Raw genomic sequence first — 19021 nt, forward strand, 5'->3', positions numbered from 1 at the left:
TATCTCAACATTGTTCTCTCTAGTGAGGACCTACGGAAGGAAGTGCGCCAGCTGAAACGTGAACTGTTAGCAGCAAAGCAAAAGAAAGAAGAAAATGCCTCCAAACTAGAGGAGAATAAAATTGAAGGTAAGAGATAATAAAGGCAACACATGTTTACACTTGTATACCAATGCAATGGAATAACTTTCTCAGGAGGACATGGTGCCAAGTATCCTCAAGATATCCAAATACCTTATTCATCCTGTGTTCAAAAAATACAACTTCTCTCAGTGCTGAATTCCCAGCCAGGTATTCTCCCATATTTAACCTTCCCTTGCTAGTCTGTTGATTTAAATTTAGAGTGTCTCTCCCAACAATACTTTTTAGAGAAGTATTTATTAAAATGTTGTCAGGGTACAAGATCTTAAATAAAGTCTTGTGTCCTGATCTCTTCTATTCCTTTATATTTTATTTATTTTTATTGCATCTCTATTCTGTCTTTCCTTGAACTGTAGCACTTCCATGACAACTTATTTATTCCTTATTTATTCCTTATAATTTACGTCATCTGACCCCACTGTGTTAATTCCTATGCTCCATGCCAGCATCTTCTGCTGCTGAAGCAGCAAAAGCCACTAAAATACAAAAGTTATCCCTCTTTCAGTCTTTCTTTTGTAATCTCGCTGCCAAAACAGCCCAGGGTTTAAAAATGCATTAAAATACCTCTGACTGTATGGTACAGAATGCGTGCAAGAGTCAGACTTCATAAACCTAATTTAAACAGTGGGGTTATTGCTGACGTTACGCCATCTGAAATAAAAACAACAAAGAGCCTTGTGGCACATTAAAGATGAACAAACATATTGTGTCATAAGCTTTTCTGGGCCAGAACGTCCTTTGTCAGCTGTTTTGGTAATACTTAGTCTAAGGAGAAAGAGGATATTCTTGCCATAGCAGAGCTAACACCCTGCCTAATGTGTTGTTGTTGGGAAAGCGGTGAAGAAAGATTGGAGTACTTCAAAACATTTTCCAACATAGCTCAGTTGGCAGAGCATGAGACTCTTTATCTGGGGGTTGTGTGTTCGAGCCCCATGTGGAGCAAAAGATTCCTGCATCACAGGGGGTTGGACTAGATGACCCCTGTGGTCCCTTCCAACTCTTTGATCTATTATCTATTAACTATAGCAGGGATGGCCCTCCACATGTTGTTGGACTCCAGTTTCCATCAGCCTTAGGCAGTATGACCAGTAGTCAAGGATGGTGCGCTGGTAGCCTTGAGGCTGGATTACTGTAATGCGCTCAATGTGGGGCTGCCCTTGGGTCTGGTTTGGAAGCTGTAGCGGGTGCAGAATAAGGTAGCCAGACTGCTGAAGGAGGTTTCTGGTCAAGAACGTGTTATACCATTGATAAAACAGCCACACTGACTGCTCATCTACTACCGAACCAGGTTCAAGCTTATTGTATTTACAAAGCCTTCAGCGATTTAGGTTCAGGGTGTCAGGTGTGTGTGCAGGAGCCAGGCCTTGTGACCAATAGGACTCTGCAGGACTGGGGCCTTCCTAAGTTTGTTCTGAAGAGGCAAGGCTTTGCCACACAGGTGAGGCCGATTGGTAACTCACAGCACCTGGTGGCAAGAGCCGGGAAGGGTTATAAGGTCAGCATTTTCCCTTCAGCTCTTTGCCACAGCAACACGTTCCCTGTCTTGCTGCGTTTGACTCCTTGATCCTCGGACCCCTGACTTTGTGATTCCTTGCTTCTTGATCCTCGGACCCTTGGCTTCTTGACTCCCGGTTCTTTGACCCTTGGACTCTTTGTTTTCTGACTCCCAGCTTCTGGACTCCTGTTCCTGCTCCCACCCCACCATCTTGCCCCCGGTCCCGACGTCCCCAGCCGAGATTTAGATCGCCGTGAACTGAACCATGACACAGGGTCCCCTTAAACCCAGTTCACCCTCTGAGATCCTCTGCATAGTCGTTCCCCGAGTTGGTGAGGCTGATTTGACAACAGCAAGAATATGAGTCCTTAGTGTCATCAGCCTAGTCCTGTGGAATATCCTACCAGCTAAGATACAAAAGGTGCCTTCTATGCCAACTTTCAAGTGCCTTCGGGAAAATTTCTATTCCGCCGGGCCTATACAGGTAGTTAAGAACACATCCTTCCATAAGGGTTAATTGGTGTCTGTTTTTAACTTTTTTACGGTTTTATTGTATAGTTTTTGCTTTATTGCTGTAAACCGCTTTGATATATTTCTATGAATTAGCAGTAATTAATATTTTTATAACAAAATAAGATAAAAGTATGGGAGCTGGTGGGCCACTGTTACCTCCCCCCCACTGTACTATAGGGAGTCAAAGAAGAGAGAACTCCTAAAGGATTCCCTCAGATGTAGGCGGAGACTCTGGTGATCACCAAGTCCAGTGAAGGTGAAATTGAATGGACATGGGCAGACTGAACTCAGAAACTAAAGTAGAAGGCTTGGGGATCCCAGTGTGAGATAGCTGTCAGGTGAAGTAATAGAAAGGGATCATCTACCACAGGGCCATGTTGAGGCCTATCTAACTACAAGACTGGGCAAGATAGAAGAGGAAAGCCCCAGAGTTTGTGGATGGCACCATCTTAGATATTTTTGGCTCCCGAAATGAAATATTTTCAGCCTCATGCATGCATATCTAAGAAGATATAAAATGATACAATCTGACATTCCGCATCTCACTCTTTTTTACCATTAAAGAACAGTAGCGATGGCATACCTTTTTTTCTGTAAAGGCTTGCCATAAGTTATCCTGAGACTCCCTTTGCGTCTCACTTATCCAGCGTTCGGTGGGCTGGTTCTCTTATTTTTCTTGTTTCCTCTTGGCTAAAATATATTTCTAAATCCCCCCTCTTGTGTCTTTGAGTTTTTTGTGCTTTATTCAGCTCGGCAGCCAATAAAGCTGAGCCCCATACAGATGTAGGTTTAGGCAAATTTTCTAATCTGCTTTCAGAAAGGTAAGGTGTCAGTTCCTTTCTGGTGCATTATCAAAACAATGCCTCAGTTGTGAACTGACAACATTTAGACTAGAAAAGGCAACCTGAGCTTTGAAAATAAAGAGAGGATTAAAATCAGTGGTTATTTGAGATACACCCCAGGCAACTTGGAGGTCACATTCAATCGTTTAGAAGTTTCTAAGAGCCATCTTAAGATTGGATGAAATCAATAACAGAGCTGTGTATGTAGAAATTGAGATGCCTGCATCCATATTTGTGTATCTAATGGAGCATGGTGTTTTTAAAACACATGATTTTTATTAGAAAATGGAAAAAAATGTTAATCTTAAGCCTTAAAAGATGTCCTATCACATCTGTTATGGGTAATATGCACTCAGGTACTTTCAAGGGGAACAAGCTAAGAATATTCTTGAGCAAAATGATATGCCTTTATACATTTGAGCAGTAACTTACTTCTCTGTCCTATTTTACCACTACCTCAGAGGTGTGTGTGTGTGTAAGTAAAAGACCTGACATTAGTAAATCCATTCCTGCCAGTCAGGTAACATTGATTGTGTGTATATATATATATATATATATATATATATATATATATATGCTTTCGTAGATTTTCACGGGTACAGGAATGCAGGTTTTGGTGTCTTCGGGTGTCTTCCCGTGTAAGAGTCGGGGTGTCTGTGCGACGTTTCGACGAGGTCTCACTCGTCATCTTCAGGCTGGTGCTTTCGGCTTCTTGTTACTGGAACAGAGCAGAATCTGGTGTTTGAGTTCCTATAAATACTGTTGAGGGGTGTGGTGTATAGCCTCCAACGTTCTGGGCAGAGAGGAAGTTCCTAGATTAGTGTGCCTCTTCTTCTTTTGTTCCTTAATTACTTGAGGGATATCTTGAGTGATTTCATGAGTGATATTCTGAATACCACTGGGTGGGTCATTAAGTGTAGATTAGTTGCTAAAGCTTTTGTGTCTTGACCTCTTGAGCTTGTGAAGAGTTTTTCTGAGAAGATGGCTGTGCTGCATTTAGTTGTGCTCTGGCTTGGCTTCGTGTATAGGGGCGAGCTGTGGTTTTGTGCCTTGTGCCAGCCAGATCTGTGTAGGGATTGCAGGGGGGTGCAGCATCCGGAGGTGCCACTATAGTTTGGCTACTGGATGGAGTCTGTAATATGTCTGTGGAGAGGGTCTGGGTTTGGGTCTGGTGTGGTTGATTGGTGACGGCGTTCTGTGTGCCTCTGGTTCTGGTGTCGGTTTTTGTGGGGAGGGCTAATTTCCAGATGTCTGGCAGGCGGGACGTGTCGTCACGCTTGTTCATGTTGTGAGGGTGTTTCTCTATCTCGATGGCTTCCATGATTATTCTCTTGTGGTGATGTTCCATGTTAAAGAGCAATTTGGAATCTGCAAAATTAATTTCGTGTCCTGTTTCTTTCATGTGTTGGAAAAGAGAGGAAGTTTTTTCTTCTTTTTTGACGGCATTCTTGTGTTCTGCGATACGTGCATTTATTCGTCTGTTTGTTTGTCCAATGTACGTGGCTGGGCAGACTTTGCAGGGTATTTCATAGACCCCTTGGTTTTCCAGCTGGATTTTGTCTTTTGGGTTTCTGAGGATATTGGCTATTTTTTGGTTGGTGCAGAAGGCTGTTTTGATATTGTGTTTATGGAGGATTTTGCTGATTTTGTCTGTAGTGCCCTTGATATAAGGAAGGAGGGCCATGCCATTGTTTTCTTCTGTGTCTTGGTTTTTGGGGGGTGTTTCTTTTTGGATTAGCTTCGTAACCCTGTTTTTCTGGTATCCATTGGCGATTAACACATTTGAGAGATTCTGTAACTCAGTTGTCAAGTGGTCTTTGTCAGCCAGGCGTTTGGTTCTGGAGATGAGAGTCTTGGCTACGGAGTTTATTTGTGCAGGGTGGTGGTGTGATTGTGCATGTAAGTAGCGGTTGGTGTGTGTTTTTTTCCGGTAGATAGTGTGTCCTAGGGAGCCATCAGGTTTTTTGTAGATTAGGACGTCAAGAAAGGGGAGTTGGTTGTTGTCTTCTATTTCCATAGTGAATTGTATTTTGGGGTGTAGGCTGTTGAGATGTGTGAGGAAGCTATCTAGTTTTTCTTTCCCGTGTGGCCAAATTACAAAGGTGTCGTCAACATATCTGAGCCAAAGTTTGGGTTTGTGTTCTGACTTGTCTAAAGCATTGGTTTCAAAGTGTTCCATGTACAAATTTGCGATGACCGGTGAGAGGGGTGATCCCATAGGTGCTCCTTCTATCTGTTTGTATCTTTGTCCATTGTGGATGAAGTACGTGTTGGTTAGGCAGTGGTTGGTCAGGTCCAGGATGTATTTGGGGGGGTTGTATTTGTTTTGAATGGCTGTCAAGGCTTCATTAATGGGCACTTGAGTGAAGAGAGATATTACAGACTCCATCCAGTAGCCAAACTATAGTGGCACCTCCGGATGCTGCACCCCCCTGCAATCCCTACACAGATCTGGCTGGCACAAGGCACAAAACCACAGCTCGCCCCTATACACGAAGCCAAGCCAGAGCACAACTAAATGCAGCACAGCCATCTTCTCAGAAAAACTCTTCACAAGCTCAAGAGGTCAAGACACAAAAGCTTTAGCAACTAATCTACACTTAATGACCCACCCAGTGGTATTCAGAATATCACTCATGAAATCACTCAAGATATCCCTCAAGTAATTAAGGAACAAAAGAAGAAGAGGCACACTAATCTAGGAACTTCCTCTCTGCCCAGAACGTTGGAGGCTATACACCACACCCCTCAACAGTATTTATAGGAACTCAAACACCAGATTCTGCTCTGTTCCAGTAACAAGAAGCCGAAAGCACCAGCCTGAAGATGACGAGTGAGACCTCGTCGAAACGTCGCACAGACACCCCGACTCTTACACGGGAAGACACCCGAAGACACCAAAACCTGCATTCCTGTACCCGTGAAAATCTACGAAAGCATATATATATATATATATATATATATATATATATATATATATATGGACTGGGTGTAATTCCAGCTCCTGCTTATTTGCAAGTGGTGGAGGCAGAGATTAAGAAAGGGTGGTGTAGTAGTTAGAGCAGAGGTAACCAATATGGTGCCCTCCAAATGTTGTTAGACTCGAACTCACAGCAGCACCTTTGACTCCCAGCAGTACCTGTGAGCACAGCCAGTTGGAAATTGACACAAGTTTGGAAAGAGACCAATTCCTCATGATAGTATTACACATTTCTTCATTCAGAAGTCTGCTCCATTTCCATATCAATCATAATACACACACAGATATAGCACATTAAAATTCATATTTAACTATTTCAATATATGTATTAAGGGGAGGGGTTGAGCTGGGAAGTGTATTACAGAATTGAAGTGTGAAATCTGAAGGAGAAGTATACTGATTCACACATTAGTCTAGGAAGTGTGGACCAGGTCACCTTCACTCCAGAATTTGCGAAATCCAAATCTTCAAGCTCATCCCCATTAGCTGCCTCATTCTTTCCAGCCCTTTGGTGCTTTATGACTGTATATTATTCTACATCTTCTAAAGGTTTATTTTGAGTTTTATGTCAGTCACCTGAAATCAACACCTCTGAGGTTTACCTTGAAAGTACCTGTGGTGGTGGTTTTTCCAGCAACCGTTTTGCGCATTATGTTACATCTCTTCCTCTTTTGAAAGAAAGAAAATAGCCTGGGGGGCAATAATAATTTCACGTACTCCTTGTATAAAGGGACTGGCAATGTTTCAAGATTTGTCAACACTGTCCCATCAGATTACTACAGAACCAAATGCTGAGGGGCTGATCAGAATCATTATTCCTTATTTGGTGCCAGCATTCATGTTGATGCCACTACTTTGTTGTCATACTTGACCCACCTTAATCTCAGCAACAAAGATCTTCCCATCAAGCTCATGTGTGTTGCACAGAACCTGGGTCCCCTCTTGGTCCCTAGGAACATAAACCATTACACCAGTGTGACATAGTGGTTAGAGTGTTGGGCTAGGACCTTGGAGAACATCTGAGTTTAGATAGGGCCATCTTAGTGGTAGTTCCCTCTGCCTAAGGAGAACCGGCCACTCACCACCACTCCTTGTAAGTTACTTAGATCTTTTTGGTTAGACAGTCTTTTGGTGAATTGTGAGATCTGTTCCTGGTGTTTGTTTTGATTGTTGATGGACTGTTCTATTATACGATATACGATATCTTTACAGTGGTGCCACGCAAGATGAATGCCTCGCAAGACGGAAAACCCGCTAGACGAAAGGGTTTTCCGTTTTGGAGGTGCTTCGCAAAACGAATTTCCTATGGGCTTGCTTTACAAGACGAAAATGTCTTGCGAGTTCCTGCGGGGGTTTTTTCCTCCCCTCCTTTTCCCAAGCCGCTTATCAGCTGATCCGCTAAGCTCGCTAAGCTGCTAATAGCGCTAAGCCGCTAATAGGGTTGCTTCGCAAGACGAAAAAACCGCAAGACGAAGAGACTCGCGGAACGGATTCTTTTCGTCTTGCGAGGCACCACTGTATTGTCATTGTCCCATACAGAACAATGAAATTGAAAATCTACATAAAACATTAAAAAACCCCTAAAAACTCTGAAACCCCATTTTAAAATATAATATACTATAATATATTCTTCTTTTATTTAATTGAGAAGCTTTAATTTAATTAGTCTTCTGATACTGAATCTTTAAATCCTATTCTGAGCTACCTTGGGAGCCTTTATAAAGGACTAGTTGTTAGGCTACAAGATCTTAAATAAACTCTACCTCCTCTAACCCTTTATATTTTATTTATTTTTATTGCATGTCTTTTCTGCCTTTCCTTGAAGGAACTCAAAGTGGCATACATGGTTCTTCCAGGTCCCCCCTTTCATCATTACTACAACACGGTAAATTAGGCTGAGAGATGGTGACTGGCTCAAGGTCACCCAATGGCTTTCGTATGTGAATGGGAAGTCAGAGCCATGTCTTCTCAGTCCTATTCTCAGACAGCTTTCCCTACCCTATTGTTTTAGACTACAATTCCTGTCTATGACCAGTGATCAGGGAAGAGGACAGTTGTAGTCAAAAATAGCTGGAAGGCTGCTCTAGCCACTACGCATCACTAACTCTTGCTATACAGAAATATTATCTGGAACTGTTAAGGAAAGCAGAGACTCGTCCCATTGTGTCATTTATATCCCCTGATATTATTTCAGTTGTTTTAGAAGCAAATGGACTGGACTGCTAGTTTGCCTGTGTTACAAAAGCAACAACAAAGCCAAAGTCCTGTACTGTAATATACAGGGATAGTTTTAACCATTATGATAAAATTTGATAAATAAGTCCATCTTGTAATTATGATAAATTGCCCCTTCTGCTTCTTGCTCCTTAGAACTTTTGGAATTTCCTGCAAAGGAAATTGTTTCTTTCTTTTTTTCCTCTCAGAAAGGGGAGCAGTGGTCATATTAACAGCTATAGATAAATGTGGACTACTTGAAGCTTGTCCATGATAAGAAATGGAATAAGCAGTACTGCAGAAAGCTTCAAGGACAGATCATAACTGGCAGGTGTTCTCATTTATTTATTTAAAATATATCTATCCCTTGTTTATATGTTTGGTTTCCAACCAAACTTGCTTTTTTTGACTGGAGGGAAAGGTCAGTACAAGTGAGATTTGGACCAGGATATATGTAGCATCTGGAGACTGGGGGCACCTGAAGGACAATTGCAGAGGGATTTAGACCTAAGGATCCACAGCTATTTGGATTAATTTGATATTGCTAGAGATGTGGCTCTCCAAACAAGATTGAACAAGAAAAATTTCCACTGTCCTAAGTCTAAGGAGTTTGGCTTTAACATATTTTGTTTGACTTATATTTTGTAAACAGTTCTGATTTAGCATGAGAGGGGCAACAAAAATGGTGAAGATCAAAATCTATGACCGAAGGTGGAAGGAGTTTGGTATGTTTACCTTGGAGAAGAGACAATTAAGAAATGACATGAGAGCCATCTTAAGACATTTGAAGGGCTATTACATAGAATGTAGAACCTGGAAGAACAGGCTGAAATTTTTAAAAGTTATTTCATCTAAATATTATGAAGAGTTTTATGACAGTATGAACTGTTGAAATATGGGATGGGCTGCCTCAGAATGCGACGAACTCTTCTTCATTACAAGCAGAAGCTAGATGACTACTTGTCAGGGATGCTGTAGTTGTGGGTTTCACATATTGGCTGGGGTTGGACTAGTTTGCCTTTGAGGTGCCTCTTAACTCTGATTCCATAAAATACTGAAATGCTCCAGCCGGCATGGTTAGACCATAGATTTGCAACATAATTTACAGGAAGGCTGGACGATGTTCATTAAATAACACTTGCATCCACTTTAATGGCATATGAAGCAGTTTTAGATTTCTCCTCAGGGAATAGAGATCCTCAAAACACATTGCAGCTATGTTTACTAGAAATGAGGTACTTAATAATATACAGTTAGCATCAGTTGCTTCTGGTTCCTTTTTTCACTGTCCAATTCTTTCTGGCCCTGATACTTCATAGTATTTAGGCAAGTATGGATTGAATATCACCTGCTCTTTTTAAAAAGGGTTTTGAGGGGATATTACATGTGGATTTTGGCAAATAATTTCAGTGTGAATTTTTCAACAAAAAAAGGATTGAGGGAGATTTTCCATCTACAAACAGAAAAGGCTTCTCCCCTTTGTCTGAAAATTAGTTCATGCTCATTACCTTTAAATATCTGTTGGGTTATATTATATGAGAAACCCTTGGGGAGTTTTCAGTGCAGTGTAAAGTGTCTTAATTTTTATCACTCTTTTTGTAGATTCTCAGTTGAGATTCCCCCACCTCTTGCTGCCCTAAGGGCAAAAGGTCTGTCAGTTGAGACTGTAAATATGAAACAGAGCTCTCTCTGTGTGTGTTTTTATTTCCCTTTTCTGTTTGGGGCAAGCAGCCGTCTCTCCAAAGACCTGTCAGCCTTAGGTCTTGTGCCATCCATTTTAAAAAAGTGACATCTGGGTTCAGTATAGATTTACTAATCTGCAACCTAGTGCATTGCTTTCCCCCCTATAATTATCTGTCGTTTGATCTTCTGCTAGTGTCATTTTGTTCCTCAAGTTTCTGTGCCCCATAATTGTTTAAAAACCATGCCTGAAGTATCATTCTGGTTGCAACGTTGTATGTCTGTCTTCTTTCTCAGAATAATTAGTTTAGTTTAGGGGACGGCAAAACTGAAAAAAGCCTGATTATTACATTTAGAGAGCATTTATTGCTCAGTATAATAGCACTCTGATTAAACAATAATTCAAGGTTGTGGTGTGTATTTAGTGATGCCCCCATCACAAAAACACATGTCTTCCTAGGGTTGCCTTTGTACAATAAATCCTGGTATAGACATAACAAACCATGGCTTATTGGATTGGTAATATGTAAGCACACTCTCTGCTTCCTCTGCCCCGTCCTTTCTCCCCTTGTACATCCAGCTTTCCCAAAGCCTTCCTGGTGACATTTAAATAATGTTTAAAATATTTTCATTTGGCCTGCTATTCCTAATACGACTGCAGTGATTTTCATCCAAAACGACTGAGTGAGTGAACAACTCCACCATATCTGATGCACTGCTACAACAAATACTTAAATAACTTGCCTTTCCCATATTCTGTTATTCATGTTTGTTTTTTTCTTATTAGCATGATGAAATCAGTTTACAGTTCTTTTAAAAAAAGAAATGTGCTGTTCCTCGTTGCAGTGATTTGTGGTTTCCTCAGCCAAAAAGACAGGACAAAACAAGAAAGCTGTCAATAGTTCCCATTAAACATAAGAGCAGCAGCTAGTTCTAGCAGCTGGAGAGGCTGTGCCTGGGGCAGCATCATTCAACATCCTGTAGAGCTAGTCTTGGGCACTAAATAAAAGAGTAAAATAGATTAAGACAAAGGATTGCTGAAAGCTGCTGGAAACCTGAATCCAGTCTTGCCAGTGAAGGAGACATTTGTCTCTTATCTTCTCACCAGTCCTTTGTATAATCTCTTGATCTTGTGCTAGTCTGAACCAAATGATCTCAAGCCTAATTTATTTTTAGATTACTTTTCAGCTTTGGTAAATGCATTGCACTAGTTTATTAAATTTGCATTTCTTTCCTAAATTTGCATTTCTTTCCTATGATCATTCATTCAAATAATTGAGCATACAGGCCCTCAAACTGCTTTCTTCACACATTTCCTATACAGTGGTACCTTGGCTGTCGAACTTACTCCGCTCCGGGAGTCCGTTTGACTGCCAGAACCGTTCAAAAACCAAGGCACGGCTTCTGATTGGCTGCAGGACCTTCCTGCACTCAGTCGGAAGCCGCAGAAGCCATGTCGGACGTTCGGCTTCCAAAGAACATTCGAAAACTAGAACACTTACTTCCAGATTTTCGGGAGCCAAAGCGTACGAGTACCAAGGCGTTCGAGAACCAAGGTACGACTGTATACCCTTGATAAGCACATATCTTGGGAGTAGTAGTGTTATTGGCTAAATAAATCATTTGAAATTTAAATTTGTTGTACTAACATTAGGCTCAGTTTGGGAGAGAGAGGACAGAGAAGAGAGTTACAGTGAGGATGACCGGAGTTTGCTAGCCAAACTGAAGCCATGAGGACTACAGAACTAGGCTAAAGTTAGAAATATAGGAAGCTACCTTATACCAAGTCAGATAATTGGTTTGTCAAGCTTGGATTTATCTATCCTGACTGGCAGTGGCCCTCAAAGATTTCAGGCCTAGCCCTACCTAGACATGCCAGGTGCCTTATGTATGTAAAAGCTTTGGGTCTGCATGTTTGCAAGAAAGAAAGTTTGCTTAATTGATTTTTGGCATTTATAACTTGCCTTTCTGAGATAAAATCAAGGCAGCTAAAGGCCAATTCCCCATGTTCTTTTCAGGCACTTACTTGGCATTTAAACCATCTCTTCCTAGAATGAGTAGTGTTAATAACGGATGAAAGGATTTGCACAGTTCCCTAATTCACCTTCCATACATAGGGGAGTCCATCAGTGCCTTGCTCACAGAGCGTTGTAGTGTAGTCCACTTCTATGAGCTCTTAAACGCACAAACAAGCAGATGAAAAGAATATATTAATCACCTCCAGACTCTCTTTCAACATTCAGGTTGGGGTCTGCACCAAATGTTAATATACTAAGTAGTGTTAGTTGTATCACTATAAAAACTTCACCAGAAAACCAAACGTTTTGTTTGTTAGTTAGCAACTCCTATTTCCTAGTCAGTAATTCCAATTCCTGGAAGAAGAAAAACCTCACTTTGTTGCATACAATTCTGTTCACAAATATTCCACTCACACAAATCTACAAATAGTTATGTCAAGAATTTTAAAAAAACAAAAACCCTGTGTTTGAAGTGGTTGGTAGGTTTTCAGCTTTAGTGAGTACTGTTTCTGGGATGTTCCAAAAACTGAAGGTATAGCCTCTTAAAAATTGATAAATTGCTTTTGATATGTTTTCATCAAATTTCGCATAGCAGGGTAGGGGTTTCAGGAATCATTTTGGTTCCTGATTTGGGACCATAACTGCACTTTTAAGGAGTTTCACCAACAATTTCATGAATGGGGTTCTGTATTTATCTACATGAATACACTAAAGTGTTAAATATGAATATTCAAGTTTGTTAAAGATGAATCAGAAACCCAAATTTGAACAAAATCAATCTTCAAATAAATAATGGTAGACCTTAAACACATTTTTATTAGATTATTGGTATTCAGTTCTTTATATAACAGGACTATGTTTACAATTATAACCTGAGAAAATTATTTTAGATAATGGTGTTGTTTTTGGCAGTGCCTTGCTGCAAAATATTTAAAAACAAAACTAACACAGAACACAGTAAAAAGTGGATCCAAACCCTATGTTTTTGCAACCTATCATATTTTTTATACTATACAATGGGGCATAAAACTTCAATATTATAAAGTGGAATACTTAAGCACCAGTTTGTAAACTCAGCCAAAACCCAAAAGAACATGGATAGCATACTACTTTCCATGTAATCACTATTCCAACTCGAATAAATGTCAGAAGCAAAGAATATTCTGTAGAGTTGCAGAGATACAACATAACAAGGATAGATTAGCAAAATTGGCCCAAAAGTCCATTTTTTCTAATGCTCATCCTTTATGTATGACAGTACTACATTGGCATAGGATAAAAGGGGAATAGGCCATTGTGGTTCACTTGAAGCTCTGGAAAGCTAATATTATCTGTTATGTAGCAGGCATTGGATAGGAATTCTGAGAAACCAAAAATAATAATAAATTCAGTTTTGAAACAGTAGTTAAAATCAGTGCATTTTTGAAATGTTCTGTCTGCAATCTTGATTTAAAATGGCGTTGAGTTGTACCCAAACTTAGATGAAAAACTGCTCCTTGAACTCAGGAACTATCATGCAGCATTTGGTTAACAGATATCCAAATGCATAGCAAAAACAAGCAAGCAAACCTTTCCAAAACAGATGCATGTCCTGTGCAGTGGCAGCGAGTTCAGACCATGCTTTCAGGACTTCCCATCCCCTACTCCCCCACCACAGTCCTAGACTTCACCACCAGGGACAGTCATAAAGGGCTGGTGGGGAGGCAAAGGCAACCTCAATACAAAACACATAGAAAATGCATTGAGTTAAATCCAGAATTAGTCATGCTTAGAGTAGACTCTTTGGAATCAATGGACCTACTAATCTAAGCATAATTAAGTCTCGATTAAACCCTTTGCTGCATGATGTACACCTGTTGTTCACATCTGAGACATTTTGTTGCCTGAAGTGAAGGGCGATTTGCTTTGCCTTTCCACATATTAACACCTCAGATTGTTAGTACCGTATTTTTCATTCCATAAGACGCACCAGACCATAAGGTGCACCTAGTTTTGGGAGGAGGAAAACAAGAAAAAAAATATTCTGAATCCCAGAAGCCAGAACAGCAAGAGGGATCTGGCTTCTGGGATAGCCTCTGGCTGTTCTGGCTTCTGGGATAGCTGCGCCAAGCCTCTTCAGGGCTGCGGGATGAAGGCTGTGCGCGGCTAAGGCAGAAGCCAGGAGAGGCGCTTGGCTGAAGGGGCGCTGCACAGCTCTCGTTCTCCTGTGAAGGAGAGGCGCTGCGCAGAGAGGGAGAGCTGCGCAGCGCCCCTTCAGCCAAGCGGGAGGAGGACCAGAAGGAGCCCCGCAAGACGAACGCCTCGCAAGACGGAAAACCTGCTAGACGAAAGGGTTTTCCATTTTGGAGGCGCTTCGCAAAACGAATTTCCCTATGGGCTTGCTTCGCAAGACGAAAGCCCATAGGGAAATCTCCGGGACAGCGGGGAAGCGCAGCGCGTCTTCCCCACTGTCCTCGGACCTCCTCCGAAGGCTGGCGGTGGGACGGAGAGACCTCCTCCCGCCGCCAGCCTTCGGAAGCCTGCTCCAAAGCCTGGCGGTGGGGCGGAAAGACCTCCTCCCGCCGCCAGCCTTCGGAGCATCCTTCCGAAGGCTGGCGGCGGGAGGAGGTCTTTCCGCCCCACCGCCAGCCTTTGGAAGGCTGCTCCGAAGGCTGGCGGTGGGGCGGAAAGACCTCCTCCCGCCGCCAGCCTTCGGAGCATCCTTCCGAAGGCTGGCGGCGGGAGGAGGTCTTTCCGCCCCACCGCCAGCCTTTGGAAGGCTGCTCCGAAGGCTGGCGGTGGGGCAGAAAGACCTCCTCCCGCCGCCAGCCTTCGGAAGCCTGCTCCAAAGCCTGGCGGTGGGGTGGAAAGACCTCCTCCCGCCGCCAGCCTTCGGAAGCCTGCTCCAAAGCCTGGCGGTGGGGCGGAAAGACCTCCTCCCGCCGCCAGCCTTCGGAGCATCCTTCCGAAGGCTGGCGGCGGGAGGAGGTCTTTCCGCCCCACCGCCAGCCTTTGGAAGGCTGCTCCGAAGGCTGGCGGTGGGGCGGAAAGACCTCCTCCCGCCGCCAGCCTTCGGAGCATCCTTCCGAAGGCTGGCGGCGGGAGGAGGTCTTTCCGCCCCACCGCCAGCCTTTGGAAGGCTGCTCCGAAGGCTGGCGGTGGGGCAGAAAGACCTCCTCCCGCCGCCAGCCTTCGGAAGCCTGCTCCAAAGCCTGGCGGTGGGGTGGAAAGACCTCCTCCCGCCGCCAGCCTTCGGAGCATCCTTCCGAAGGCTGGCGGCGGGAGGAGGTCTTTCCGCCCCACCGCCAGCCTTCGGAAGCCTGCTCCAAAGCCTGGCGGTGGGGCGGAAAGACCTTCTCCCGCCGCCAGCCTTCAGAAGGATGCTCCGAAGCCTGGCGGCGGGAGGAGGGCTCTCTGCCCCACCGCCAGCCTTTGGAAGGCTGCTCCGAAGGCTGGCGGCAGGAGGAGGTCTTTCCGCCCCATCGCCAGCCTTCAGAAGGCTGTCCTGAAGACTTGCGGTGGGAGGAGGGTTTTCCTTCCCACCGCCAACATTCAGAATGCTGTTCTGAATGTTGGCGGTGGGGAGGAAAAACCCTCCTCCCACCGCAAGCCCCGGGAACAGAGGAGAAGTTCCCGTACCTGTCCTGAAGGCTTGCGGTGGGGAGAAAAGCCCTTCTCCGCACCGCCAGCCTGGCAAGCGGTTTCCATAGGAACGCATTAATTGATTTTCAATGCATTCCTATGGGAAACCGTGCTTCGCAAGACGAAAAACTCGCAAGAAGAAAAAACTTGCGGAACGAATTAATTTCGTCTTGCGAGGCACCACTGTATTCTCAAATCTATTCCCATTTCTTCTGTGACATGAAAAGCTGGTATAGAGTGATATATAGTGTTAGCCTACTCAGAGTAGACCATAATTCACCACCCCTTTGACTTCAAATCGTTTTTAATCTACCAAACTAAAACAGCAATTGTGTACTCACTTAGTGTACAAAACTCCTTGAACTAAATTGGTTTTATTTCTGACTAGACATGCAGTCAGTCAGTTTTCTCAGCAAATTGTGTTTTCTAATGAGTTCATATGTCAAATAGCTAACCAGACAGTATTCAGCACTAGAGGTGATTTATGTAGTCTTATTTCTCTCTCTTCCCCGGTGATGGCATCATAGTCATCCTTGGCTCAGTGCATGTTTTCCTTGGTTTCTAAATGCAGATGACAAAGCTGCCCCAAACAGCATTGTTGCAGAATATCTGGAAGAAAAAAAGAAATATGAACAACTGAAACAGCAGCAGCCGAAGAAGGGACCTTCCCGAGAAGTTCAGGTAAATAATCGAAGATGATGAAACCAGCATGATGTTTTTAAAACTAATTCAGTTACCCTTTCATTATCTGAGGCAGTGTGTCTCTCAGTACTATCCACTAGGAATCTGGTTAGCCACTGTGCACCTTTGGCTTCATCCAGCAGGACTTCCCTTCTGTTCTCAAAGTTTCTCTTTAATTTTGTTAATGTTGAATTGTGGTCTGAAAACTTAGCTTACCGTATTTTTCGCACCATAGGACGCACCGAACAATAGGACGCACTTTGTTTTAGAGGGGGGAGAACAAGAAAAAAAAATTCTCCCCCTCTCTGCCCAGCGCCCCTTCAGTGAAGCAGCAGGAGGCGCTGCACAGAGGGGGGAGAACTTTCCCCCCTCTTGTTTTCCCGCTCTAAAACAAGGTGCCGTTTAAGGTGCGTTCAGGGGGCTACCTTGGCAGCCTGGAGAGTGAGAGGGGGGGTCGGTGTGCACTGACCCCTCTCGCTCTCCAGGCTTCAGGTTCCTTTCGACCTGCTCTTTGGGGCTGGCGGGGGGAAGCCCACCACCAGCCCCAAAGAGCAGGTCAGGGAGCAGCGGAAAGGCGCAGCGGAGAGGCTCCTGCCATAGGCACGTCACCTCTCCAGCCGGGAGAGGGTCACAGGGCTATGGCGTCTTCGCTCCATAGGACGCACACACATTTCCCCTTCATTTTTGAAGGGGAAAAAGTGCGTCCTATAGAGAGAAAAATACGGTAATTTTACAATCTTCCAATAAATCAGTAGTCTTCAAATGGTTTGGGGGTGGAAAGCTGGGATTCTGTTCAGTCCCGTATAGAAGTTCTACAGCTGTATAGAGCAACACTGAGAGCTTTCTCAATTTTAGGAATTCAGAGCTTACAGGTGAGCAATCTGTCTTAAGGCCAAGTAAGCTTCCCCCTCGACCACCCTTTCTCAGCCTTGGGTTCCTAGATGTTGTTTCACTACCAGTGTGCATCTAAACCACTGAGAATGGTGCTTATCTGTTTTTATTTAATAAATTAATATGACATATATAACCTAATTTAAGCAAATTTATTACATTATGAGAATCAAATGGTTCAAATTAAAACACACCAGATCACAATAAAATTAAATAGCTTCAGCCAGCAATAATATTAAAGCAGTACTCAGTCCATTAAGATCAGAGATCACAAAATAAAAGCAGCACTGCAATAAAAGCAACCTAACTAAAACACTTAAAATGATGGAAAGACAGAGCTAAACAATTAAGTCTTTGATGCTGCTGATGATGGTAGCATATATTTTGTTAAATTTATTTGTAACTTACCAACGGGTGCATAATGGATGCAGTTATAAAGTACTGCAGAAATCTGATTTGCACAGACATTTGCAGGATGATGAGCTGCTCCACTCCGTTCAATGGGAATGAGAAACATTTTCCGGCACAGAAGATAAGGCATCTCTGCTTGCACAGAGATCTGCATTCCCATTGGAGTACTGGCAGGTTCACTGAAACCTCATGGGGCACATGAAATTGAAGTGAGGCAGATGAGTGGGCATACTTAGTGTCTTACAAAAACTAGATATAGCTTGTTAGTAGTTCATTACATACGTACGTAAATACTGCACACACAGTGCATTTGCTCAGCTGATTTCACAGTGCAAGTCATCACACCAATTGGATGCTCGCTCACTTCAAGTGTTAGTGTTATTAGGACTTAAAGGTGTGGTGAACTGAGCAAGTTTTCAGCAGTCTTGTTTTAATTCCAGACGCTGGCATTGCTGGACAGATTCAAATCAAAACTAAACCAAGCAATAGCGGAGACTCCAGAAAATGAAGTGTCTGAACCCGAAGTGGAGGATGATGAAGGATGGTAAGAAACTTTTTTGACTTGAAATGTTTGCTTAGACGCAGCCTTTCTCAACCTGTGGGTCCCCAGATATTGTTGAACTACAACTCCCATCACCCCTTGCTAGCAAGGCCAGAGCTCAGGGATGATGGGAGTTGTAGTCCAACAACATCTGGGGACCCATAGGTTGAGAACCGCTGGCTTAGGGGAAAATGTAATCAAATTGGCTACTCTAATACTAGTGGGTCTCCAGGGTCTCAAACAGAGGATTTTTTTAAAAAAATATTTTTTACTATTATTCAACTTATACGCCACCGTATACCCAGAGGTCTTGAAGCAGTTCACCACAAGAATTTCAAATCACCCGCTAACTGTAGATGCCAGGGATTGAACTGGAATCTACATGTGCTTGATTGCTGAACTATGATCCCCCTCCCCTTACCGTTTGAAGTGGGTTTTCAGTTCTGCCATGGAGACAAGCTGTTCTTCCAATTCTAGTGTCACAGCAAATTCTGGTTAGCTTGAACCAGGAATTGAGGAAGGGAATTTACATGTACAAACAAGGTAAAGAGTACATTGCCTCGGTAATGGATTGGATGAGAGCCAATAAACTGAAGCTCAAGCCAGATAAGACAGAGGCACTGTTAGTGGGTGGTTCCCTAGGCTACGTGGGTGGAAGATTTCCTGCTCTTGAGGGGGTTGTACTCCCTCTTAGAGGAGCACGTACATAGCTTGGGGGGTGTTCCACAGAGTGCCTTCTGCCAGCTTTGGTGGGTGGTCCAGATATGCCCCTATCTGGACAGGGATAGCCTAACTTCTGTGGCCTGTATTCTGGTAACCTCTAGGTTGAAGACGGTTCAGAAACTTCAGCTGCTGTAAATTGCAACGACCAGGCAAAAACATTCCTGTTTACCAAGGCCTATTGGCTATTAAATAGACTATGATTGTGAAAGTGTGGGGAAGATGACTGTTATTATGCTTATGTTACCATTAGGTTTTCTGTCAGTATGCTTTTT

The 19021-nt window shown here is 43.3% G+C and overlaps 1 protein-coding gene across 3 annotated transcripts in view; it reads left to right on the forward strand.

Moving 5' to 3' along the window:
- Window positions 1-19021, forward strand: part of CWC27 (CWC27 spliceosome associated cyclophilin) — a 112769-nt gene that overhangs the window by 71112 nt on the left and 22636 nt on the right. For all 3 annotated transcript variants that reach the window (XR_014224488.1, XM_082242055.1, XM_082242056.1), the window contains 3 exons: window positions 24-127; window positions 16074-16183; window positions 17926-18029. Coding sequence is in view for 2 of the 3 variants with exons in the window: in XM_082242055.1 (XP_082098181.1) it covers window positions 24-127; window positions 16074-16183; window positions 17926-18029 (318 nt within the window). In the remaining variant the exon portion in view is untranslated. The remainder of the gene's footprint in view (window positions 1-23; window positions 128-16073; window positions 16184-17925; window positions 18030-19021) is intronic.

Source organism: Podarcis vaucheri, assembly GCF_965113315.1.
Source record: "Podarcis vaucheri genome assembly, chromosome: 11".
Classification (NCBI taxonomy): Eukaryota; Metazoa; Chordata; class Lepidosauria; order Squamata; family Lacertidae; genus Podarcis; species Podarcis vaucheri.